We start from the raw sequence: 24961 nt of genomic DNA on the forward strand, positions 1-24961 counted from the left end.
GTGTTGTGGATATTTCCCTATCATGGTAGTTGTGTCCACTTCTCCCATTGCTCCTTTTATGTTTGTTGCTTGCGTGATAACTTCACTTGCAGTGGTGCCATCAATGTTGGATGCATTTGGATCTTGTTTGCCATTGCCAATTTCAGCAGGCAAGATCTAAGCGTTCATCGGGACTCTCCGTCTATAGATTTATCTGTATTACCGGCAGAGAACATTATTATGTTGCAATCCTCCTGTCTGAGCACAGGGCAGCGTGCTTGGGTGTCCTTCCTTACCAGCACTTCCGTCATCTTTCTTAATATAATCAGGCATTTACTCTTTCTTCTAAAAAGAAAAAACTATAAACATTTCCGCGATCATTGCAAGACTTGGAATTTATTGGATCAAGAAACTGTGGGTTGTAGTCTTGTAGATATTGAGTTAAACGGTATAAGCCGGAAAGACGTCAGTCTAATTACGCTGAATTTATGATGGGTAATGACATTAGTGGAGTACTGTATTTGATATGCGAGTGGCAATCATTCCAGGATGAAATCGACTCCAACTTTTTAGAATGACAATGGTACCCCCTCCCCTGTCAGGGGATGTTGAAAGTTGACAATAGAGAAAGAGATGTACACTAAGCAGGGGTATATATATATATATATATATTTGTTATTTAAGTGAGATTTTAACTGCAGTTGTTCTATATGCTTCTTGATTTTTCTTCTATTGCTTTGGGCTAGTTTTCTCTCTTCTATTCTCATCCAGGCTTCTTGCTTACCACCAAACTCCTATCACAAACAGAAATATACAAAAACTGTGCAAAAATAGTTGTGTTGAACAAAAGCTTTTTCAGACTTAACAAGCAATTCCATGACAAACGAATCAAATGGTTATAAATAAAATGATAACCAACAACCATCTATCAATAAGCAAAATGCCCTCCGGTATCATCAACACATCAAATGATTCGGGTTACAACATAATAGACCGACCGATGTGAGGGTTTAAACTCTCACCAACACACCAGTCTTTTAAACAGCTCTATACATGCATTAAAGCAACAAAGATCTCGGTCTACTCATCATAGCAGTGCCTACCTAAGCATCGGCACTAAAATATTCACATATTACATGAAGCAAAAATTAAAAAAAGAAAAGGATAAACCTGCTTCAACTCAATCAGTTGTCTTCGACAACTGCAAGTTGCCCAAGGCATAGGGATTTTCGTAAAGACTGCTCTCTAGAGGAAAAAGGAAATAACAGAGGGTGGGTGGAGGCAGTGGAAAGTTGCTTTCATTGTTCAAGTTAGTCTTCCATCCCCCCCCCCCAATGCTCTATGCAGGCATTTATGAACTGAACATCGTTTGAGAACAAGACATTTTTTATTAGGATCAAACAATTGGCAATGGTAGGTCATCACCATTGGTAGGGATTCTCTTTTGAACGGCTTTCACTGCAGCCACTCGAGCTGCATTGGCTGCCTTGTTGGCTGCTGCCACGGCCTTGTTCACCCTGTCATCTACTCGTGGGACATTGTAAGCCTTCTCTGCAGCCCTTCTTGCTTCCTGAAGATGATCATTTAATCAGAAAACAATGCCCTTAAATCCCAATTATAGGAGAAACTGCTTTGGTGAATGGATATTTATGTAAATAGGTATAAGGCCTGATACCTGGACTGCATTAAGCACTTTAGAATGGTTAACCGCTATCGGTGATCCAGGGAGACTGCTCTGGGTGCTTAAGGTATCAAGGATGCCATTTTGCCAGTGACCCGCTTGTGTCTCTCCATTTCTAAATGTGTACATCCCCAAGCCTTGTCTTCTTCCCTCATGCCATGCTCCCTCATATCGATGCCCATTTGCAAAACGATAAACCCCAAAACCATGCATTTTATCCGCAAAATATTCTCCGGCATAGGTGTCACCATTCCTTCATAATGTAGAATAAGAATCAGTGACATTTCAAGTTTGAGACTTGAATGCTAGAAATAGCTCTCATATTAAAGTTAATTAGTTCAAATTAAGCATGCATCTCCAGGGGAATTACCAAATAAATTTGAAGAAACAGTCGAAAGCAGCAACCACAAAAGAATAGCAGAAAGTACAATAACACAAACAACTATTCACTAGATATATTCAAGAATAAACCAACAACTAAAAATGAGAAAAAACATAATATAAACTGAGAAGGGCATTAAAGAATCAATAATAGTAGAAAACTCATAAGCCTACAAACAGTATATGCAAAACCAACTCAGAACCTGCAAAGCATATATTATTATCAGAAGTTCTAAGTACCAACCAATTATATGTTTCTCAGTTCCAGTGCTTTTGAAGATCATGATAGTGTGATACACAGTATAAATTGAGGTATATCTCATAAGTTTTGGGATAACAAACTCAACTCGTGCACTGCTTTTAAGTGCAATTTTAGAATATCTAGCTTGTTTAACAATCTTTGGAGTTCAAATCATGGTTGAATAAGTCTTTTATATTCAGCACCAACAACAAACAGCCAAGCATCATGCTTATGCCTCAGACAAACTGTGTAAAATATATTCTCACGAGGGTTCTATTTCCTTATTTTAATATCTAAACAATATATCAAACTTTTTTTACATGCAACCAAAATTAAAACCTTAATGTAACTGTTGAAATGAGACTCCGACGTCCCAGCAAATACTGAAACCAAACAGATACAACAAATAGGTACAAAAGGCAGTTTCGTCTACATATTGTTGCTCACTCCAATAAATTATCCTAAAAGCTTAGTAGAAAGAATGCAGTACAGATCATATATATCACACAATTAATTATACGCTTAATCAAATCTGTTCTTAAATCCTGATTAAGCACCGCAGATCATATATTGTGCTAATTATATGGCGCCTAAATGTCTATTACCGTGATACCTACTAAAGAAAAATATATCATTTTTGCACATTATCTGATATTAGAAATGACAAAATAATGAGATGTTTGTATTCAAGCATTCTCGTCGGAGCTTTTCATTCAGGTTTCAGCCATATACCAAAAAATACAAACACTGTATGGCAGAAAAGGGACATGAATGTAACCAAATAATTCAAGTCATTTTCCATAGAACTACAACAATTATAGCAACATCAAAACCTTATATCTGAATTGACTAGGTCATTTTCTAGCAAATTGCATAGCCTGTACAACATGAATAACAAACCTAAATCTCAAGAACCAGGTCAAAGAAGGAACACAAATTGATAAGCATCGAAGGATAGAAAAGAAAAAGGGAAATGTAACAGGTCTAGATCCTTAATATGTGGGTGTCTTAGTGATCCCAATGGATGAAAGAAATCAAGAGGGCCTGTTTGATCCCTTACCTGAAATGGTAGTGTCCAAGGCCATGTTTAACACCCCACTTGAACTCCCCAACATATCGGCTCCCGTCCTCGCAGGTATGCACTCCATATCCATGGCTCTGCCCATTCGACCACTCACCCGCATACACATCCCCTGTATAGAATCGGTACACCCCGTACCCGTGCCGGAGCCCTTGCCTGTACTGACCCCGGTACCGGCTCCCCCGAGCCCATGTCTCCACCCCAAAACCATCATACTTCTCGTCGATCCAATCCCCCTCGTACCTCCCGCTCATGTAGTAGTAGTACACCCCGCTGCCGGAGCATTTCCCCCTGTGGAACTCCCCCTCGTACACGTCGCCGTTGCTATACCCCTGGACGAAGCAGCCGGATGCCGCACGGCGGCTGGGATTAGGGTTCGCCGATGAGCCAATGGACCAGAGGACGGGCGCGTGCCCGCGGCGGAGGTGGCGGGGGAGGAGGAAGGCAGAGGAGCGGGAGAGGAGGAGGCGGAGGGAGGGAAGAGGAGGGGCGTGGAGGGTGAGGCAGAGGAGGAGGAGCAGAGCCGAGGAGAAGGCAGCGGCGGAGAGGAAATCGAGGAGGAAGGATCGGCCTGATCCGCCCCCCGCCCCGTCCCCGGAAGAGGAGAGGAGGAGATATAGGAAGGGGAAGGAAAGCAAAAGGAGCAGCCGGAGGCGGAGGTGGAGGCGGCGAAGAAGGTGGCGGACGGCGGAGCGTGTGGCTGCGGTGGGGAACGGACGTCGAAGGTGGTTTCCGGCGACGGAAGCGGCGGCAGAGGATGAGGTGGATGTGACGGTAGGGTTCATGATCGGTCGCTTGTGAGGGGTAGAGTGGAGGGCATGGTGATTAGGGTTAGGGTTAGGGATTTGGATTCGGAGGAATGAAGGAGGAGAGATTGGGAAATCGGAGGACGGCGATGATAGATCGAAGCTTTCCGTTCCGATCTGAGGCTCGGGTTTCTTGTGATGCATTTATGATGCCTTCGTCTCTTCTTCATGGATTGGAAAGGCGACCCCTTTTCTATCCTTTCCTTTGCCCCCCCCTCTTTTTTTTTCTCCTTTTGCCCCCTCACAAAATTTAATATTTAACTCCCCCTTTTTCTATTTTCCTCTTGTAAACTCTTTTTTTTTTTTTTATCATTTTAGTCCCTACCCTTCTCTCTCTCTCTCTCTCTAGGTGATAGGTGATTGGTGATTGGTGAAGGAGTGGTGTATAAGAAAGTACATTTGTCTATAAATGAGGGGGAGGGAGAGATGGTAGTTGAATGGGAAGTGAAGACTGAAAGAGGAGGTGGGAAATGAGAGAGGGGTTGTTTGGTCATTTTGGGCTGAGGAAATGGTCACTGCGGTCAGGATTGGGAGCTACCAATGTCTACCCGCCATCTCCATTGTTTAGTGTGGTTGAGAAGAAAAAAATTAAAACCTTAAATAATCAATGGGAGGATCAAAGTTTCATTAACTCTCAAATTTATTTTTTCTAAAGAAGTTATATAATATAATGAAATAAAAGCAAGAGATTACTTTGTTTAATATAACTTATAACAGCTTCTTTTCCAACAGTTGGCTCTCAACAAGAGGCTGGCAATTTGTAAGTACAGAGAATAAGTCTATGCACACAGGAATAGTAGAACACGGTTTGGTTTGGAAACGAGATCGGATCAATTCTTGCCCGTTGCCCAACTATGCAGGGGGTCTACATAGTTTGAACACTTCCACCATCCCTTCCTTTTAATTATCATTATTATTATTATTATTATTATTATTATTATTATTATTATTATTATTATTATTATTATTATTATTATTATTATTATTATTATTGGAATTCAAGCACGAAAACACTTATATAATATAAGCCATTTTAACGATCCGCAGCATTCTTGAATTGATATTCTATATATGTGTATACTGTCAAAAGAGAATAATTATAAGGAAGTTGTATGAATATATATTAAGGAGAAATAGTTGGCTTATATCACCCAATACTATTGTAGTTTAGAAGTGGGCCCAAGGACCAAAGGGTTTACTAATAATCAATGTGCAGAAAAGAACAAGTGAAACAAGTCAGCAATGCTTTGTAAATGACACGTGTCGATGTTAGAAAGTGACTGTATGAGGCGATTGAGTAGATAGGTAGTCGATAACGATGAGGACGCGGAGGATTAATCGCAGGTGAGGTGACTGGCTATTGGTGGCTACGACGACCATATGCTCCCAATTTAATCGTTATTCGAGGGTTTTATCTTAAATTTTAGCAAGTAGGATAAAGTGAGATGGAATAAGTATCCAATTTGAACAGAGAGGGGCATGACGTCAAAAATAATGTCGACAAAAACGAGCCTCTCATTATCTCATAGTCTCAATGCCATTCTCAGCCGCCTAAAATATCTCTATCTGAAATATTGCGACGTATTGTTTTATATGGGCGTAATGGTGATCAAATACTGAGCTCAATTTAACCAAGTTGAGTTCTATCTATCCGGATGAGGATTCTATAGCATCAACCTCAACATTTATGCGATTGTATGTGGTATAAGTTTATTTATTTTTTTTTAAATTAGTTTAGTGAGTACTAAACTGATTTAGTGATAATCTACTCAAATATTTAACATTTACCAACAAAAATATAAAAATATATTACTTTAAGCAACTATTGTTTCAATACGTCACTCCTTTCCTCATCTCTGTTCTCCTCAAACATCATAGGCTACTTTAGTCAAGTTTAAAGAATAAGAATAGCTAACCAGGTTTAACAATTAAACTACATCCAAAAGCCACATTACATATATTATTGATTCAAATTTTTTTTTATAAACGAATATTAACAGAATATTCCCAGCTTGTGTTTAAGCAATAAACTATATAACCAAGGAAATTGAAGATTTAACATGTGACAATGTATATCAAAAACATTACTAGAAGAACATATGATAAAAAAAAAGAATCAAGATGCACAAAGCTGGCATTGTAGATAAATGATCAGCAATAAGTTAAACTTGCTCAGTGGTCATAAACTCGAATAAAATTAAAAAGCTCGATGAATTGCTCAGAGAATTACAAACATTTTCCCATATTAAGGATCGGTGAGAGGCAGTACTCAGTAATTGTCTTCTCAGAACTATAGTTGTGCTTGATCACGATGGCTTGTGAATTTTAAAGCCAAATACTCTGGGAATGTACCGTTGAGATGGCTTCTGTGGCTTGAGGTGTCCATATGTCATCAGAAAAAGATGAGGAAATGTTGTCCCAAAGTAAGCACCATCAATATCTACACCGATGTCAAGAAAATGTGCAAGAGATAATAGAAAGTACCGTCTGTATTTAACTTTTAAAGTTCAGAGAAATGAAAGATGAGTAGTCTGGTTGCATTATACAAAGAAACAGGAAAACACAAGCAAGCGCATTTCAAATGATTCAATGACAAGAAGGTTTGTCAAGATTGATATAAAAGCTATCAGCCGTACTACAAATGTAGGTAATTAGGTATAAATCGACAGAAAGGTATCAGCACAAAAGGATACTGCCTTGATACTTGGACCTTGGGTAATATATATCTTCACATTTCGGGCAATATATTTTCACTGTACTGGATCGAGGAATGTCTGATTGCCCTACTGGAAGACATGGTTGGCCACAGCAAAATACACGCGGACATCTTCCAAAGTCATAATTCTTGAACTTATCCAGCTGCAGGAATATACATTTGGAAAGCAATCACAATCATGACATGCATAGACATTATGAGCTTCGACAATGAAAACTATAGGATTCAGAGAACAACTCACCATTGCAGCCATTCCCTTACTGGTTAAGATGTAACGAACATGAATTAAACCATACAGCATCTCTGCAGCTGATTCAATCAACTCATTTTGTTCCTCTGTAAAAATATCACCTACATATTTACATATATTATCTGACTTGACCAAGTAAGGGCAACCAAGATATCACAGATGCAGTAAAACACCACGGTCCCCTACTTTTAGTATCATGAAATACATGTGCTGCATGGTTAACCTGTATATGTGTACCATTTGGAATAAAGCTCGTATGGATGGAGTTAGTACCCTACTGTTCGAAAGAGAGTATAACTGAGACAACCATTATGAAATGAATGTGATAGTTGGATAGCATAAAAGTGGAAACCTTATTCATGACAAGTCAAGAGTAGCGGCAGTTGAGGTTATATAGTTTGATAAAGAAGGATATGGTCACAGTTAAGAAACCACTACGAAAGTAAGAAAGGTGGAAGCTACATAAGGAAATAATTGTCCTCTGACAAAGATCTTTTCTCAAGCCATCCTTAGGTCATGCATTGATCGAATTGGTGCTCAAGGGTGAGACTAATCATGGTCAGCTTGTCACAGGCTAATGTAAAATCTACATTCAACAACCAAGACATTTTTCTTTACATTATGGTATGGGTTCAACAACTAAAATCATCTCATACATGTAATCACTAACTACAAAATCTGAGCTTTATGGAAACAATATTTCATATTCACCAGTGCATTTTGGGGGTAAATATGACATGAACTCTCTCTTGAAAACCAAAAGTCAAGCTTACCATGAGAAGATTCGATATCCAAGATCAGATCAAGAGCATAATCATAATATGGAACTTGATTGCTAAGCCCACAGAGGTTGAAATCATCTTGTATATACTCATCATCAACTTCACAAAAGAACTCATTCCCTCTTAAGTTACAGAACCATGATATCCAAGATGTGTCCTCTCCATCAGTACCGCTAACATCTGACTCTTCAGTGTCAGTTTCAGATTCCTCTGCAACATTATAGCATTCAAAAGAAATGTTAGAAGCTACTATGTGGACACAAGAATATACTAATGGAAGAATGCTAGAAGTACATAGAATACACCTGTTTAATTGGAGACTTGGGTTGCGTCTAATACGTGTAAGTAGATATAAACCTAAAAGAAGAAAGACTGAAAAACATGCAAAATTCAATTGCACTTACCTATAGAAGCACGCATAATAAAATAAGACCTAGTAATGAATATGCTTCCAAAACATGAACATAATTCTCCTAGTAAATTGATGATTCAAGATCCCTAGGTTCCCCACAAATCTATCTCTCTGGATAGCAGCACTGACTCTTGACTCAACAAAACAGCTTCCACCTCCTACAATAGCCAAACAGTTAGATAAAAGTTCGTTGACCCCATCAACATAGTATCATAGCAAACATCTTGTAGTCTTATTAGTTGTTATTAAAACATTGTAGAGAAAGAAGACAAAAACTGAGGTTATTTTAGAATAGAAATAATATCAAGAATCTTATATTTTCATATTCTAAATACTAAACAGTGTAGAGAAAAGAGGCATGCACCGAGGCCTAAAATAAATTGAGGACAAGTTCTGAGGTAAATTGTTTACAATAGTTTGGAGCGATCCAACAAAGAGAATCATCAATAAGAGTGGTCCCATTCCAGAGAAGGAAACATTACAAACAGAGGAAGATAAGGCGTGACTTGGAATCTGACAACCTTAGTCAACTGGAAAGACCTCACTCAAGGTAAAGGTAAATGCAGGAAAAGGGTTCATGCAGCAACCCTAACCAGGGAAATTACTCTTTTTGTCATACAACTCAGCAAGGAATAATGATATGCAAGAGTATTATAGCCAGAAAATCTCCAACTATGTATATTCTTTAACATAAAATGTTTGTGCATCATCTCAATAATCTAATTCAAGTTGCAAGAGACCATGGCTTCCTCAAGAGTGAATCTGGCTTTCGTTTAAAAGCTCTAACTTCCATAAAAAATGAGATAGATATAGCACCAAAAATATAGACAATTACAATTACCATACAACTTATAGGGATAGTATGAAGCCTCAAGAAAGAACCTGTAAATCTAGAACTCATACGAAGTTGAAACCACAAAATTGAAAATACTGTAATTACTCCTATGCTATATAAAAATAAGAGTATTGTCCGCTCTCTTCTTTAAAGCAATATTCACAAGACTAATAAGAAAATAAACACGTAGAGCTAAGCAAAATTACCATCAGAGCACTTGTTCTTGGAGAGAGATATCTCGTCGCGGCGGTCCATCTTCTTCCCCGATGAAATCGACGGCACAAAGAGCCTGTCCTTCTCCTTTCCGTTGAATCCCCGGGAAGTAGACGGCGAGGACTTCTCTAAGTGCTTGTCCAACGCATCATTGATCCGCTTCCGGTCCAAGGACGCGATCTCCGCCTTCGCCACACCTAATCCTCGATCCCTGTACATCTCCCCCCCTCCTCCTCTATCCTCTCACCTCGATCCTTCCAAACCAGCTCAATCCTGACGCCACGGCATAGGAGAGATCGAATCGAGCGGCAGACGTCGAAAAGATCGTACTTTGGGGGAGATGGAGAAGAGATTAGAGACCGAACCCGACCAGTTGGGTAAGAGGAGCGAGGATTAGAGTCGAGAGCAGGAGATTAGGGTTAAAAGTTTGTCGGAGTGGCGGAGATGGCAGGGAAGAGACCCTCCTCTCCGCGCTGGAGATTCTTCGCTGGGAAATATCGACTATCGAGGAGCACGAGAGGAGAGAAAGGGCCAAGGTCGAGAGGAGTGATTGTGGGTAATTGTGAGGAACGACGAAGGTTAATCCTGTAAAATTTTAAATACTTAATTATGATTTTATGAAATTATTAGACTTAAATTGGAACCTTATTAGTGATAAATATTCCACATTATAATTATTATAGGGATAATTATACTAAGATATTTAAACTGTTGCCAATACTCCTTACCGGTTATCACCAGACGATGTTAACAAAAAATATCAAATAATTATTTTTATCCTTTTTGTAAATAAAGGTAAAATAGGAGTAGTATTCTCAATCCAATTATCCTACATTTGATTATATCTTCACTGGGATACAAATTAAATCAGCTCATTTATCTACTTCCAAGTTTTGAGAACATGGCGAGTTTCCTTTTCTTTTAGGAGTTATAATAATTTCAGACAAGTCACAGAGTAGTAACAAACATTAGCACACAAGTTGCAATTCATTACAACTTTATCCAGAATAAAGCCGTTCACAGACAGACAGGAATAGCTACATTGCCAGTGAAATTTAGTTGGTTTGCAAGTGTAGTGAAGGCACACAAGGCATGAACACTTGCCACCAAAATCCAGTAACTATATGAGATACAGGACAAAAGGAAATCATTTACATTCAAATAAGGCCAAAAAAAAAAAAAGAAGAAATCTTACACTTATCGACCGTAATTTCAACTTTGTAAAACACAACAACTAAGCTAAGACTCTCATATGAAAACTACAACATCATTCAAAGTTCAACAGCAGTAGACTTGGCAGGTTCCTGCAGATTAAAAGGGTAAATGTAATTCACCAACAACATTATTGGATGGCAGACAAGGTAACTGCATAAATCTGATGGCACCTCTTTTCATGTCCATGTACTTGGTCAATTGATTCTAACACAAATGAAGAGAATGACTCAGACAGTCACGCAACGACATCATCAACCTCCGAGTTAAATACAAAACTGGGGAATGTTGTCGTTATGTCCCTGAATGTTCAACGAGCACAATGTTAGCCACGTGTAGAGGCTATCTGGTAATTTTCAAGCCTACTAACCAAATTATCTTATTAGTTGCTTTAATGTCACTCTCTAAGATAGTCATATTAGTTGCCTTCATCTTAGATGATAGAAAGACGTGAATTCTGGAGTATCAAAGTCTTACTTGAGATATGGAAGAGTCATTATCTTCATCAAGGAAGGATTTCGAGAAACAAAATTCTCCCACTCTGTTTTATCTATTTTTCCATCCCGATTCACATCAGCATCCAAAAATGTCTGTCCACATTAAGATGTATTACTATAACTCACCATATATGCACGACAATGATAGAGTAAAGCTGAACTGATGAAGGCCCAAGCAGGTATAGCAAACCTTGTCCAGGATTGTCTCTACAGTGTCATCAGACAATCTCATTTCTGATTCACTTAAAAGGGCAACTAGCATCTGCTTGACCTATAAAGAAGATTTATGTTGTAAATCATCTTAACATGTAGGCAAATGAGTTGGCTACATTGCGACAACACCACACAACATATATGCCTTAACCAATAATCTTGCTTTAACTAGAAACAATTGTGTCATATCAGAAATAAATAAAGAACCGAGATCATCTTCACCTCTTTGCTTCTCACAATGATCTCATAAGAAAGCACACACCTCTTTGCTTCTCACAATATAATACTTTTTTAGTTAATATAGCAAATTAACAAATTATATAATAGCCGAAAACCACAAAATTGAAGTGTTAAGTTTTACCCTGTTCGTATACAGATATTTTACTAGCACAGAATAATGGAGTAAAAGATCAGAATAAGTATACATCCTATGTACTGTATAATGGAATTGGATTTAACAAACACGTCATATCAAGAGTTCTGTAATGGTAAACCACCATGTTCCGAAAGAAAGTTTTAGGAAAACTTTGAGATAGAAATTGGCAATAAAACATGAAGTACTGTCCGTAACCACTCAAAAAAAAAAAAAATTGCACTTACCTCTTTTCGCTCAATAAAGCCAGTTTCATCCAGATCATAGAGCCTAAATGAGACTGCAGTTATGTAAATTAGTAAGCAGGAATGGTCCTTTCAGTATTTAATCAGCATCTTCCAAAGCAAATATCTACTTACAGTCCATTTTGTCTTCCTGAGGAGCATTTGGATGAAATACATTTAGTGCTCGAACAAAGTCACCAAAATCAAGAACTCCCCTTTGCTTGACATCAAATAAGTTAAAGATCTGCATATGTTGTCATTGAAGACTTATACCTTTTCCCAAGCAGAAACCAAAGCCTCTAATTTACAGAAGTTCATGATACCTTATACGGTGACATTTCAAAGCCAAATCCACGACAAAAATTCATGAAGTTGACCAATGCAATGTTGTAAAGGAAAATCTATACAAGCATGGAATGCTAATTCTTCATCAAGTATAATTTCATAATCCAAAATCAAACTTGAAATTGAACTGAACAACTGAAAATCAATGAATTGACCAAGCCCTTTGATGAAACTTCATAAATATTACGAGGTATACATGACCTTCCAAGTTAACATTATTAAGAACTGATAGCTGTCTCCCTACCAACAACAAGAGGCTTCTACTGTCTTTAGACATTCAAGCAAAAATAGGAGTGACAAGTTAGAATCTGTATTCATTATCAGAGATAGAGGGCATTGTTTTCTCTTTTGAAGTTGTCTTAAGAGCCATGGCAAACCAAGATCTGCTTAATTTGGATCCGTTTAGAGCTTAGCACCAATTTGTACGAGACTGACATCCAATGGTAATAAATTGTTCAATACTTGAAGAGTTTTTAAATCAGTTTGTGCATGAACTGGTTCCATAGTATCTGACAACACTTGGATGATAAGGCAACACTTGGATGATATAAGGAGAGAAAATCCTTAGAGCTTACATACAAGCATGATAAAAATATGGGAACTATTGAAAATTAATTCCTAACGATGTTTAAACTCCTGACTAAGTTAAGAGAACTACCGAAATATGACTTCTAGCACAAGCGCAAGACAATTATGAACTATCTATAAACAAATGGCATCTCGACAAGATTTTAACACGGTATTAAATAGAAATGCAGAGGTTTCCAGAATGTAGAATACCCGATCAGCAAAAAGATTTTCCTTTTTCCTGTTCTTAAACAACGCAAGCTGGAACTCTTCCTGCACATAAAATCATACATTATAAGGTCCTTTTAAATGAAAGATCTCACATTCTGATTACTTGAGTACATTATTTGAGAACTCATGCTGATGAATCACATAGCATATGGCAAAAAGATCACCAGACTAATGATACAGAAAATATAGATCAAGACAAAAGGAAAAAAAAAAGAATCAAGATAATCTGAGTAGCTCAAGTCTGCCACAATTATATAAGACCAGAAGCCCAAGAGTTCCCTTTCTGGTCTAAGCCTCTAATAAAGAGAAAAGCATAATGAAACCACATATTGATGTTACCTTGTTTATCAACCCATCATCAATCACTGAACCGCTAATGCTCTTGAACAGCTCGAATAGTGCCTCAACTTCACTGACGCTGACTAGAATAATAAATAAGATCAACACCGGAATAGGTGAAGTTTCCAAATGAAACAAGACTTGACAATATTCAACATAGGATAATTAATTTTCTCCTAATGAAATAAGAGTGAAAACAACATAGATGTACAATCGTATGATGGTTGTTTTTTTCCATATGATGGATAATAGCATAAAAACAAGGTTTTTTAGAAGAAACATTAGACTAAAAGGAAAAAAATTCTATAAGACTAACTATGGTTCACTGTTGAGAAATATCAGCCTCAGAATGCAAAGGATGAATCGACTAATTGCTCTGATTATTGGTAGGCAAGATCCACGGAATTGGGAATTTGTAGATCACAGATATTGTTCACTCTGGGAAATCTCTGAGTTTGGTCCAGTAAATACTCAACATTATTCGACATACAATTGACGAGTCATGCACACGCAAACACATGCTTGGCTTGTTCCTTTTTAATGCTACAAAATGTCAGATAATCCTGTGTCGAAAGATAAGAAACTTGTGGAGGAAAATGTAGGATTCGACACCTATTCACTTCCCCTTCTCCGCAGCATTAATATGCCAATGAGAACAACGCAATATACACAAGACTGGCAATTATCGAAACTGCCCTACTCAAAGATCAAATCTTTGCAGCGGTAAAAACTACATCGTGCCACGGGAAAACGCAAAAAATCAAAATCATGGTATATCTACTAGCACAAATATCGAGATTTGGACACTTACAAGCCGTTTGGGAGGCAAGAAGCACCGGATCCTCGTATCCAGGGTACTGCCTTCGAGCCTTCGACTGAAAGCATCCCATTGACACCGACGGAGGCTTACTCTCCCAATTTACACATCACCATCATCTCCTCCACCTCACAACCCAACCATCTACATGAACCCACAAATACCAATCAGTTTGGAGCTAAATTTAACCGAGAAACCACAAATAAACAAGAAATTTCCCCGAGATTCCTCGGATCCATTTACAAGAAGGAAAAAGAAATAAAAAAGAGCGAGAAAATCCCAACTCTAGCCCTACCGGACGGAGCACACCGGAACCCTCCGAGAGAACACGGTTGAGAAGGGGGAGATAGTCGAGCCGAACGGATCGCACGGCTGCTATATTCTTTCTTCTTTTTCTTCGGATATTTTCGACGGCGGAGAAGATAGCGGAGAGATCGGCGTGGTGATCTCTGTCGTGGCGGAGAAGGCGGCTTCCTGTCGTCTACTCGTCTAACCTGGAACCTCTTTTATACGTATATCAATAGCCTGTAAGCAAATAATTAGACAGAAACTTTAATCCCCCTCCTCTTCCCTCCGAAATATATATATAAGTTAAACACTCTAGCTAATCTTTCTTAAAAAAAAACGATATTAATCTTAATTTCACCAAGGAATCGAACACATGCCTTAGTCATAAATTTATGTTAACGTGACAAGTGACAAATATTATTTTGAAAATATTATCTTTAATATGTGATTAGGTCTAAATTTATTTAACCTCCGACTTTACCTCCTTATAATTATATTTATCATAATTGAATAAACTTTTCAACACATTATAAAAATATTTATTTATATTATTATTATCTGTAAAATATAATAGAATAAATAATTATTTTTTAATTTAAATATAATTATAAGATGATAAAATAATATAAATAAATTTAGTCGTAACCAGATTTATAATATCTCCTATTCTTGTCGGCCACTACGCCTACTTCATTTCTAAATAGTTTCTTAATAAAAAGTATTTATATGGTTGGGTCTTATTTAATTATATCTTTATAGAGGTCTACTGCAACAGTGTATGCAGATATCTCCGATGGGCTTTGACCTTCGTTAACAATATACCATTTGCATCATTTTATGATATTGACCGCATGACGTGTCACGAACTTATAGGGTGGTAACACTCTCCCACTTAGCTACAGCGTGACAAGTGGAAAATAGTATTTGAATTTAACTTATCCGTATATAATTTTATGATAAATTTAATATTTATGGTTGGTCTTTTTTTATTATTATTCTATATTGAGAAAGTCTACTGCAATAATGCATGTAGAAATCTACCTCTGACCTTGGTTGATAATAGTATACGATTTGTATGATTCCATACGTCCGTGAAGGATGACCACAATTCGTTCGAAGAATATCTCGTGACGTTGAGTTTTTGGCACCTTCGAGATTGGCGTAAAGTAGTAGATTTCTCCCATACTGAATTCTGTCGCATGTCACTTCCATTCATCTCAATTATTGCATTTCCTATATTTTGACTATATTATATATATATATATATATAATTTATAAATTGAGCCTTAACAAGTATGACCAGCTGGAATGTAACTATAATATTTTATTTCTTTAAAGTTAAATAATAGTAGTTTTATATTTGTTGATCTCGTGGTAGGGTATTTGGTGTTAGATGTGACTTTTTGGTATTTTTAGAGATTTTAATTTAGTTTTATTTTATTAGAAATTGGAGTTTTTTTTTATCCCCCGTGGCCGATTGATTTCTTGTATTTAAATAAATATATATATATATATATATAGATTTTTTTAGATATTAAATTTTAAACAAATTAATTTTCAGTTAAATAAAAAAATTAATTTTCAGTTGAAATGAGAAAAGATGAATAAGAGAAGTTAGGCTAGATATAATCTTTTAGTATCCACTTAAATTAAATAGGTACCAAAAACTCTATACGAGTCTAACCAATTTTTTTAATTTAATACACCAAACTAAATAATATTTTTTAATTGAATATTTTATGTATTAATACAGGATTTATAAAAACTTCCAACCAAATAGGCCGAAAGTGATTTTAATTTGAAATTAAACTGATGGTCAGGGTTGTTGCTCGATATTTTTCATTAAATAATACGCTCTATTTTATAAATATTAAAAGGGATAAATGCAGCTCTATTTATAATATATTCAAAATATAGGGTGTTACTGGTAATTTGCAAAATCAAAATGCAAGTGATCGTAATAAGAGAAACAGATAGGGTTGAAATTATAAATACTCGCAGCAGTCCACTGGGCTCGATGCTCGAATTGGATCTAATTGCGTCGATGTCCCGTTGGCCCACGCGGCCATATAAGTATAGCTCTCAAAGACTCAAACCCGCCTCTTTTTTCTCGCTCCTCCTCCTCCCCAACCTTGGTTCCGCCATGCTACCGTTCGAGGAGCAGATCATCTCCGACCTCATGGACGACGCCAACGGCGGCCTCGTCGTCCTCTCCTCCGGCCTTCCCCTCTCCTCTCTCGTCGCCTCCCTTATCGTCCTCCTCCACAACCCCTCTCGCGGCTCCCTCCTCATCCTCTCCGCCTCTGAGTCCCAGAAATCCCTCATCTCCCGCTCCCTCCTCCACCTCCAAAACCCTGACCGTAACCCCGTCGACGTCCCCGGCGACCTCCCCTCCCACCAACGCGCCGCCCTCTACTCCACCGGCGCCGCCCTCTTCCTCACCCCTCGCGTCCTCGTCGCCGATCTCCTCACATCGCGGTGTTCTCCCTCTGCAGTCGTTGCTCTCCTCATCTTCAACGCCCACCGACTCTCCGACACCTCCACCGAGGCCTTCATCGCCCGCCTGCTCCGGTCGCAACCGAACTCCCCGTTGATCCCCATCTTTGCTTTCTCCGATCGCCCCCACGCCATGGTCTCCGGGTTCGCGAAGGCGGAGCGCATTATGAAGTGCCTTTTTGTCCGTCGCCTCCACCTCTGGCCGAGATTCCACGTTCTTGTGTCTGCTGACCTTGAAAAGGAGCCGCCAGAGGTTGTCGATGTTAGGGTTTCGATGAGCCCCGCAATGAAGGGAATCCAGGTGGCGGTGCTCGAGGCCATGGATGTATGCCTCAAGGAGTTGAGGAGGACGAATAAGGTTGATGTGGAGGACCTCACTGTCGAGAAGGGGTTGTTCAAGTCCTTCGATGAAATCGTGAGGAGGCAACTTGATCCAATCTGGCATACTATTGGGAAGAAGACCAAGCAGCTCGTCAGCGATCTCAAGACTCTCAGGAAGTTGCTTGATTATCTCGTGAGGTAGTTTTTTTTTCCTTCCCCCTCCCGTCTCCTCTCAAAAGCTGGGAAAGGATAGCATTTGCTGAAATTAATCATCTTTTTAGTTGTTTTAGGTATGATGCAGTAACACGTAGATAAAGCAAAAAAACTGATGAAGTATATGTAATATGTCTGCATAAAAAAAAGATTTGCCAGATGTGATAAATTGAAGATGTACATTTTTCTTTGGTGATTTCTGAAGAAGTCCTTTTCTTTTCTTTTTTCGGTGTGATTTAGGTATGATGCAGTAACATACTTAAAGTACTTGGATACATTGAGAGTGTCTGAAGGAGTTCGGTCAGTTTGGATATTTGCTGATTCAAGCCATAAGATATTTGAGCTTGCAAAGAAGAGAGTTTATCAGGTAGTGAGAGCAGATGGTATAAAAGTCAGTGCAGATAGTAAGAGCACCCTAAATAAGAAGAGGAGGGTGATGGATCGCAACAAGAAAGGAAAAGAAATTGGTAACTGCAGAAGACTCTCTTTTCTCTTTGCCTTTTTCTATTATTATGCAAAAATGAGCATAAAAATACATCGAGATCCTAATAGATAAATGATTTACCCTTCTTATGTCTAACAATTCTATACATATTTTGTTATGGATGTTGCTTTGTCCTGGTAAATGAAGCTAATCGTGAGAAAACGGACCCAAGTGGTGGTATTGTGTTGGAGGAAGTTTTGGAAGAAGCACCCAAATGGAAATTGTTGCGTGTGAGTGAATGAGTTCCACCTCTCTGTTCTATGTTATTCAGCTCTATGGCTCATTTAGTTTATGTTCAGATGGACACTAAATCTACAGTTCTCTTCCAAAGAATTCAATCTGTTCAGATGGAGCTAAGGCTATGTATGCAGTTTATACACAGCATGCATCCACACCCATACTCATGAGCTCACTATCTATATACACAATATTGTATAATACTATAATTATAGTTGCATTAGTCTTCTTAGTGGACCAAAGCTAAGTCATATCTTATGTGATACTCAACTTTATACATTGTAAACTTCTATCTTAACAAAAAGCTCATATACAGCTGCATATCTCATAGACTATAGTGTTTTAACTACTGGGCCTAGCATACTGAAGTTAGCTATAGAATCTTCAACTTTTACATATGAAACCATCCGGCCCTGGAATGATAGCTTCCTTTTAAATCCTTATCAAAATAGTGACCATCCGCATACTACAGGATGCAGTCACCTCTGAGAACATTGTTATTAGAACTGTCAGCTTATAAAGGAAGTCATTCACCTTTTTGAAATTGTAGTACTTGGTGTAGTCTATGGCATATATCTACAATAATTGTATGCTTACATCCTGATAGCATACTGGAACCTTTATTTATTTTTCTAAAGTAACTTAATTGTTCATTATTCAATTTGAGGATGTAAGTACAATCTTAGTTTCAAATATTTTAAAGAGATGATAACTATGCAGGAGTTGCTGGAAGAGATAGAAGAAGAACAGAGAAAAGAAAGTCAATTAACTGGTCAACCTACGGTTAAAGATGAAGGCAATAATAGTGACATAATTCTGGTAGCTTGTAAAGATGAACACTCATGTTTGCAGTTGGAAGATTGCCTCTCGAAAGGCCCGCGTCAGGTATTACTTTACGACTATAATCTCGTAAGTCGTAGCATTTTATTCTTCAGGTGTCAACTTATTCAGCATTCAGTCATTGCTAACAACCTTCATGTTGTTTTAGTTGTCTATTTATCCTATTTTTCTTGTTCTTTTTTACTTTTTTATTTTTTCATATTAAAACTGTATAATCTTTTATGTGTAATTTTTTTTTGGATTACATTGGGTAATGATTTGTCTTTGCTGAAATTCACTCTGCTTTCATAAAAAAAAAATGATCTGTCGCAATTTGTGGATATAGACACTACATTATGGATCCTAATCATGTTCTGCATCTTATATATTATCCTAATGTTTATATTTTCTGCATGTTGAAGTAAAAATGCTACTGTTTTTGGTAGGTAATGCAAGAAGAGTGGGAGAAATATTTGCTTGGTAAAGTCGAATTGAATGGATTACGAAAGAACAAGAAGAAAAGATCCCAGGAACCTAAAGGATTTGGTGTACTTGAGGGAATGGTTGCAACTGGCTCTAGTGAGAATGTAGAACCTAGCAGCATTAGCAAACTGGAGAATGATGCCCTACTAGCTGCAGCGGCAGATATCAGCAGTTCTGCTAAAGAACAATTAGATGTTGGGGATAATTCAAAAACTAGCCTCCCCAAAAGAGGATGTAGAAAGGGAAGAGGGAAAGGAAAATCAAGGAAAGCAATGACAAATAAAAGTGTTCCTGGAAACAAAAGTGAAAAACCTGTGGAAAATGATGGTCTTCAAAAGGCCAGTTCAAATGTGGAAGGTCATTTGGGTGAAACTGATAGAGTGCCTGAAGGGTTTTCACACGATTCTGGTACTGAAGGTCTCATGGAGCCTAAACCACTACCTCCAGTACAATTTTATGCTCTAGACAGTGACCAACATATCCTCGATGTGTGGAAGCCATCTGTTATTATCGTTTATCACCCAGACGTGACATTTGTTAGAGAAATTGAAATATACAAGACCAATAACCCTTCAAAGAAGTTGAAAGTTTATTTTCTCTTTTACGAAGATTCTACTGAAGTGCAAAAATTTGAGTCTAGCATACGTAGGGAGAATGGTGCCTTTGAATCTTTGATCAGACAGAAGTCCCTAATGATGATACCGGTGGATCAGGTTTTACTTTTTGCTAAACTACTTTCTCTATACACCTGATTCCAATTTTTTGCTAATGATATTTAGTATAAACTATGTAATGTGAATGTGATAATAACAATATAGCAACTAGCAATAATTGTCCTTAGATGTGAAGCATTTGGCACATATATAGTGTCTGTTGATTTATGTATTAAATGATCCCTATTATATGACACATGAAGAGAGCTTTTGGACTATTTGAGTATCCATGTCATCACCACTATGATCATGTGGCCTTATATTTCAAACCACTGTTTTCTGTTTGCGGATAATAACAATGATCTTCCTCATTGAACCTAACTGTTCTATTTTTCCCCATATTTTGGGGGAAGAACTTTAGTATCATCATTCTGCAATCCTGAAAGCTCAGTATTATTGTTCTTATAATCAAACAGGAGTGTAATGATCTTGTCCTATTTTCCCACTCAAATTAATTCTCGTTTTGGTAACTTTGTTATTACCTTAATCTTATGATTTTGGGCTCGATCTTGACATGGTTCCGGGTTTTTGCAGAGCTCTTGTCCATAAATTGATGAATTTTCATGGGTCTAATTCTTGAAATGCCATTTCAAATCAAATTGCTTAGCTTGTATTTGTTCATTTTATTTCAGAATGGTCAATGCATTGGACCAAATGCTAGCAATGAGCCACAATCAGTTACCTCACTAAATTCTATTACTAGAAAGGCAGGTGGTAGAAAGCCTTTGGAAAAAGAAATGCAGGTAGTTCTGAACAACCTAAGGTTACTAGTTCGAAAAGGATAGCTCAAGGTACACTTGCTGAGTTGATTTGTTGACATTCCAACTGTACTGGCTTGCAGGTTATAGTTGACATGAGGGAGTTCATGAGTAGTCTCCCTAATGTTCTCCACCAGAAAGGGATGAGAGTGATACCTGTTACTCTGGAAGTTGGGGACTACGTTCTTTCACCTTTGATTTGTGTTGAACGAAAAAGTATTGGGGACCTGTTTCAGAGCTTTGCTTCAGGGCGTCTCTATCATCAGATTGAAACAATGGTCCGCTACTATAGGATACCTGTACTTCTGATAGAGTTCTCACAGGATAAGAGCTTTTCCTTTCAGGTATTTTGCATTCCTTATTTGAACATGGAGTTTCAATATTCTGTGCAATCTCATTCAGGGATATACACCATATATTAAAGTACCAACCTCCACATCTGTTCTGACTTCTGAGACATTTCTGCATACATATTTGATTCTAAAGCCAGATATTTTGGATCCCCTAGCTACAAGCCTAAACCTTTCTAATGCCTACAAATTACCTTTAGTCTTATATATTGCTATACCAGAATACTCATGTTCTTATGCTTACCAAGGATATGAATATCAAATACTATTAATCTTCCTACTTTCCTAGTATAGCTAATGACTAACAGCAAACACTAAATTTGTGCTGACTACTGAAGATTGACTTGTCAAGGACCTTATGAACATTAGGCTAATTGTCACATTTCTTTAACTGTAATATCTTTTGTAAGTGAGAAAAGTACGCACTGGTTGCAGCATTGCATAGCACTCTACAGTCTAGATGATCCACTCCACTAAGCCAGCTCGAATGATATACCACATGTTCTTCCTTTACTAACTTGGTCATGGTTTCTTGCAGTCTGCAACTGATATTGGTGACGATGTTTCACCAACAAACATAATTTCAAAGCTTTCTTTGCTTGTTCTTCATTTTCCTCGGTTGTGTCTCGTCTGGTCTCGCAGTGTACACGCAACAGCAGATATATTTGCATCTCTCAAGGCAAACCAGGATGAACCTGATGAGAGCAAGGCAATGAGAGTAGGTGTGCCATCTGAAGATGGTATTGTGGAAAATGATGTAAGGTAAGGAGCATAGGATAGTTCATGCTTTTTGAGCATTTATCTTGAAATAATTCACATTAATAGGACAAACAATTGTTTTAATTAACTCTTGATGATACTTGTAGAACTCTGAAAGATTAAAAAAAATTTATTGAGCCTTATCTTATTGTTCTTTTTCTGCCTATAATGGAAGCTCCATTCCTCTTATTAAACATAATCAACTCTCTAGCAGAATTAACAAAAGATAAAGCTAGAAACTATAAGGAAATATGAAAAGTTTTACATGTTTGTATATTGATTATTGTGGCTTTAGCTTGACGCATATACAAGTCTTTCTGGTGAGTAGCATTATCCCAGACTTTTCATTGGTCTAAGGTTTTCTTTAAGTGGTGCTCAGGCTCCTTTGGCATGGGACATTATCTTTATATGTGCACATCCTATTTCTTTATTACAGTCTATAACTTTGAAGTGTCTAATTATACTACCCTGCTATCATTCTTGGTACAGTTCTTCTATTTTATGTTTGAACTTTGAAGCCATTCCTTTTGCTTCTAGATATAGCAGAGTGAGTGTTGGTTTCTACATTTTACCATATCTATCAAATGTTGTTATTATTGAATATTTTTTAGAATTATCTTTCATCATGATGAATAAGAGGGAGATACGAAAGCTGGGAAGTTGTAATGGATTTATGGTGTTTCAGGGCTGAAAATTACAATACATCTGCAATTGAGTTCTTGAGGCGTCTCCCTGGGGTGACTGATTCAAATTATAGAGCATTGATGGATGGATGCAAAAACTTGGCTGAGTTGGCCCTTCTTCCTGTTGAGAAGCTAGCAGAACTTATGGGTGGTCAAAAATCAGCTAAGATGCTCAAGGAGTTTCTTGATGCAAAATGTCCAACAATGCAATAGTTTTCAATTTGTATGAGCTCTACCACATTAAGGAAAACTGTATAGAGCTTCATCAGTGATGCACTACTTTGGGACCCTCACGATTAAGCCAAATTGCTGCATAAATTGGTTAGAGAAGTACCACTCTATGACGTCAAAACAAATCAGTGGCAATCACATCCTCCAAATCTCTGGATCAGCAAGACTTTCATAGGCAAGCCATCTATCAATTCCTCTTTGTTTTCCCTTATTTTCTTTTATGTGTACTTTTAAAATATATATATATATACTAATCAAATATATTGTTTAAAAAATAGTTGTGGGCATGGGAGCATTTGCACGTGGGTAGACCAGATTGAATAACAGTTTTGGCTCCAGCAAAACAGTTGTTTCCACTCGGTGCGAGGTGGGGGTCACCATATGGAGATCATCACAATTCAGCTCCTATTATGCTATGCATTTATATGGATTAGTTGGATCAGCAACGAGATGTTCATGTATGTACTTTTGCAATTCAAGTATTCACCACAACTTTAATTTGATATTTTCTAACAGTTTTGTTGGTTGATTACAAATGATTTGGCAACAATATACAGAGGAATTGTCTATGATATGTCTTGCTGATCCAGAGATTCGGGTAACGGAATCATTACTGATTTGTTTTGACATCAATGATGCTCGACACAGTTATGAACATTATGGTAGACTCATATAAATTGGACTAGACATGCGAGATATATTGACCTTTGGAACAGATGTCATGACCACATTGTCGTAGGTCAACCATTTATTCAACCCCTGCATTTTCATGATTCATATATGATATGGTAATTGGGCATTATTTATCCATTGAATGATAGAGAACTCATGCGATTCCACCCTCAAGGAGGTTTTATAGATACATCGGTATGTTTATTGTACTAATTCTATTACTAATTTGGCTAGTATTATTATCATTATTATTACTATTGTACTAAACTATAATCAAGATGGGGCTTTGGGACATATTTATGAAAGCATCATATATTGATCATCGACCTCTACTCATCCCCAAGCTGGTATGCTTGGCATTACTAATACTTGAAAGCGTTGAGTTATTTGATGGGACTCGTCGACTGCAGGTGGAGGACAGAGCAGCTTTACCATTAAAGGACGGGGTCGAGGTAGCAGAGATAGAGACAGAGATGAAGTCGGCCCATCTCATACAATCGGAGATGACACCTCTAAGTATCCTACACAGGACCCGGCTTCATAACAAGCACAAGCTAGTCCAAGCCACGAGGACAAACAAGGATAAGAAGGCCACCTCAATTTTGTTCACCATGATCTTGAGAGATAATTAGACTTTGATTTTAGTAGATTTGTTTGTAAATGTAAGTTTGCAGACTTGTTTGTACATTCGAGTTAGTACACTTTATTTAAATTTGAGTCTGTAGATTTTGAGATTATTAGACTTTTGTCTGAGGTTTTGTTTGAGATGCTTAAGTTGAGTTTATAGACTTATGTTTGAAGTTTTATTGCTTTAAGGTTTTGTTTGATTAAGTTATACAAGGCTTTCATATATCTTTTGTTTCAGATACTTACCAGTTTAGCTTTATTACTTTTATGGGATACTTATTTTACGTTCAGATTTTCTTATGAACTATTGGAAGATTGTAATTTGTTAGGTACTTAGGTTAAGCATCTATTAACTCTGTCAATTTTCATATGCTGACCTCGACCTTGGGCTGTCCAAATAATTAAGTAATAATTAAAACGAGTTAAGCTCGATCAATTAGATTAGGCTCAAATTTAATTTCCAGCCAAATTTAAGCACAGACCGCTTTGATCGAGCTATAAGACTCGATTTATATTTATTAATAGTTTATATATTAAATAATAAATAAATTTTGATGCAATCATATCTTTAATTTAATTATACTAAACGTAAACAATTGAAGCTAGATTCTAAGTCAAGCTTAATTAAGGCT

At 37.5% G+C, this 24961-nt stretch overlaps 4 protein-coding genes across 13 annotated transcripts; 1 reads left to right on the top strand and 3 right to left on the bottom strand.

Annotated features, from left to right (window-relative positions):
* Positions 1 to 905: 905 nt before the first annotated feature.
* LOC140767274 (uncharacterized) lies at positions 906 to 4393 on the bottom strand. Its single transcript, XM_073107125.1, has 3 exons — positions 3343 to 4393; positions 1655 to 1913; positions 906 to 1549 (listed from the first exon to the last, which is right to left on the bottom strand). The coding sequence occupies exons 1-3, from the start codon at positions 4311 to 4313 to the stop codon at positions 1376 to 1378; spliced, it is 1404 nt and encodes a 467-aa protein (XP_072963226.1). The 5' UTR covers positions 4314 to 4393; the 3' UTR covers positions 906 to 1375.
* Positions 4394 to 6291: 1898 nt separating this feature from the next.
* LOC140767743 (putative casein kinase II subunit beta-4) lies at positions 6292 to 9951 on the bottom strand. 2 transcript variants are annotated; one of them, XM_073107767.1, is made up of 5 exons: positions 9371 to 9951; positions 7909 to 8127; positions 7127 to 7221; positions 6863 to 7028; positions 6292 to 6609 (listed from the first exon to the last, which is right to left on the bottom strand). In XM_073107767.1, exons 1-5 carry the CDS (start codon positions 9594 to 9596, stop codon positions 6476 to 6478), a joined length of 840 nt encoding a protein of 279 aa, XP_072963868.1. In that variant the 5' UTR covers positions 9597 to 9951; the 3' UTR covers positions 6292 to 6475. The 2 variants fall into 2 exon arrangements, with proteins under 2 accessions (XP_072963868.1, XP_072963867.1); XM_073107766.1 differs by having other exon boundaries at positions 7127 to 7236; positions 9371 to 9948.
* Positions 9952 to 10399: 448 nt separating this feature from the next.
* LOC140767745 (calcineurin B-like protein 1) lies at positions 10400 to 14734 on the bottom strand. Of its 3 annotated transcripts, XR_012105619.1 has the most exons (10): positions 14491 to 14731; positions 14190 to 14339; positions 13379 to 13461; positions 13022 to 13081; positions 12032 to 12140; positions 11900 to 11952; positions 11277 to 11357; positions 11067 to 11179; positions 10763 to 10891; positions 10400 to 10681 (listed from the first exon to the last, which is right to left on the bottom strand). XR_012105619.1 is itself a non-coding variant. In XM_073107771.1 (9 exons), the coding sequence occupies exons 2-9, from the start codon at positions 14261 to 14263 to the stop codon at positions 10828 to 10830; spliced, it is 633 nt and encodes a 210-aa protein (XP_072963872.1). In that variant the 5' UTR covers positions 14264 to 14339; positions 14491 to 14734; the 3' UTR covers positions 10400 to 10827. The 3 variants fall into 3 exon arrangements, 2 of the variants coding, with proteins under 2 accessions (XP_072963872.1, XP_072963871.1); XM_073107771.1 differs by having other exon boundaries at positions 10400 to 10891; positions 13379 to 13457; positions 14491 to 14734; XM_073107770.1 differs by having other exon boundaries at positions 10400 to 10891.
* Positions 14735 to 16576: 1842 nt separating this feature from the next.
* LOC140767741 (DNA repair endonuclease UVH1) lies at positions 16577 to 24467 on the top strand. 7 transcript variants are annotated; one of them, XM_073107761.1, is made up of 12 exons: positions 16578 to 17498; positions 17754 to 17980; positions 18145 to 18227; positions 18955 to 19119; positions 19500 to 20249; positions 20882 to 20992; positions 21091 to 21351; positions 21896 to 22119; positions 22802 to 23205; positions 23309 to 23488; positions 23588 to 23897; positions 24113 to 24467. In XM_073107761.1, exons 1-9 carry the CDS (start codon positions 16627 to 16629, stop codon positions 23010 to 23012), a joined length of 2904 nt encoding a protein of 967 aa, XP_072963862.1. In that variant the 5' UTR covers positions 16578 to 16626; the 3' UTR covers positions 23013 to 23205; positions 23309 to 23488; positions 23588 to 23897; positions 24113 to 24467. The 7 variants fall into 7 exon arrangements, with proteins under 7 accessions (XP_072963864.1, XP_072963865.1, XP_072963862.1 ...); XM_073107762.1 differs by having other exon boundaries at positions 23588 to 23628; XM_073107759.1 differs by having other exon boundaries at positions 23309 to 23897.
* The last annotated feature ends 494 nt before the right edge of the window (positions 24468 to 24961 follow it).

Source organism: Typha angustifolia, chromosome 9 (assembly GCF_048772165.1).
Source record: "Typha angustifolia cultivar Huaian chromosome 9, ASM4877216v1, whole genome shotgun sequence".
NCBI lineage: Eukaryota > Viridiplantae > Streptophyta > Magnoliopsida > Poales > Typhaceae > Typha > Typha angustifolia.

Excerpts from the sequence above, each read along its gene's own strand:
- LOC140767741 (XM_073107759.1), top strand. The coding sequence starts at position 16,627 with ATGCTACCGTTCGAGGAGCAGATCATCTCCGACCTCATGGACGACGCC. Across the intron at positions 17,981-18,144 it reads CAAGAAAGGAAAAGAAATTG|CTAATCGTGAGAAAACGGAC; the intron begins GTAACTGCAGAA and ends TGGTAAATGAAG. Across the intron at positions 20,993-21,090 it reads CTTTGGAAAAAGAAATGCAG|GTTATAGTTGACATGAGGGA; the intron begins GTAGTTCTGAAC and ends ACTGGCTTGCAG.
- LOC140767745 (XM_073107770.1), bottom strand. The coding sequence starts at position 14,268 with ATGGGATGCTTTCAGTCGAAGGCTCGAAGGCAGTACCCTGGATACGAG. Across the intron at positions 13,082-13,378 it reads ATGATGGGTTGATAAACAAG|GAAGAGTTCCAGCTTGCGTT; the intron begins GTAACATCAATA and ends TTTTATGTGCAG. Across the intron at positions 12,141-13,021 it reads AAAATCTTTTTGCTGATCGG|ATCTTTAACTTATTTGATGT; the intron begins GTATTCTACATT and ends CAACATATGCAG.
- LOC140767274 (XM_073107125.1), bottom strand. The coding sequence starts at position 4,313 with ATGCATCACAAGAAACCCGAGCCTCAGATCGGAACGGAAAGCTTCGAT. Across the intron at positions 1,914-3,342 it reads CTTGGACACTACCATTTCAG|GAATGGTGACACCTATGCCG; the intron begins GTAAGGGATCAA and ends TACATTATGAAG. Across the intron at positions 1,550-1,654 it reads AAGTGCTTAATGCAGTCCAG|GAAGCAAGAAGGGCTGCAGA; the intron begins GTATCAGGCCTT and ends GATCATCTTCAG.
- LOC140767743 (XM_073107766.1), bottom strand. The coding sequence starts at position 9,596 with ATGTACAGGGATCGAGGATTAGGTGTGGCGAAGGCGGAGATCGCGTCC. Across the intron at positions 8,128-9,370 it reads CAAGAACAAGTGCTCTGATG|AGGAATCTGAAACTGACACT; the intron begins GTAATTTTGCTT and ends ATAATGTTGCAG. Across the intron at positions 7,029-7,126 it reads GTAAGGGAATGGCTGCAATG|CTGGATAAGTTCAAGAATTA; the intron begins GTGAGTTGTTCT and ends ATATTCCTGCAG.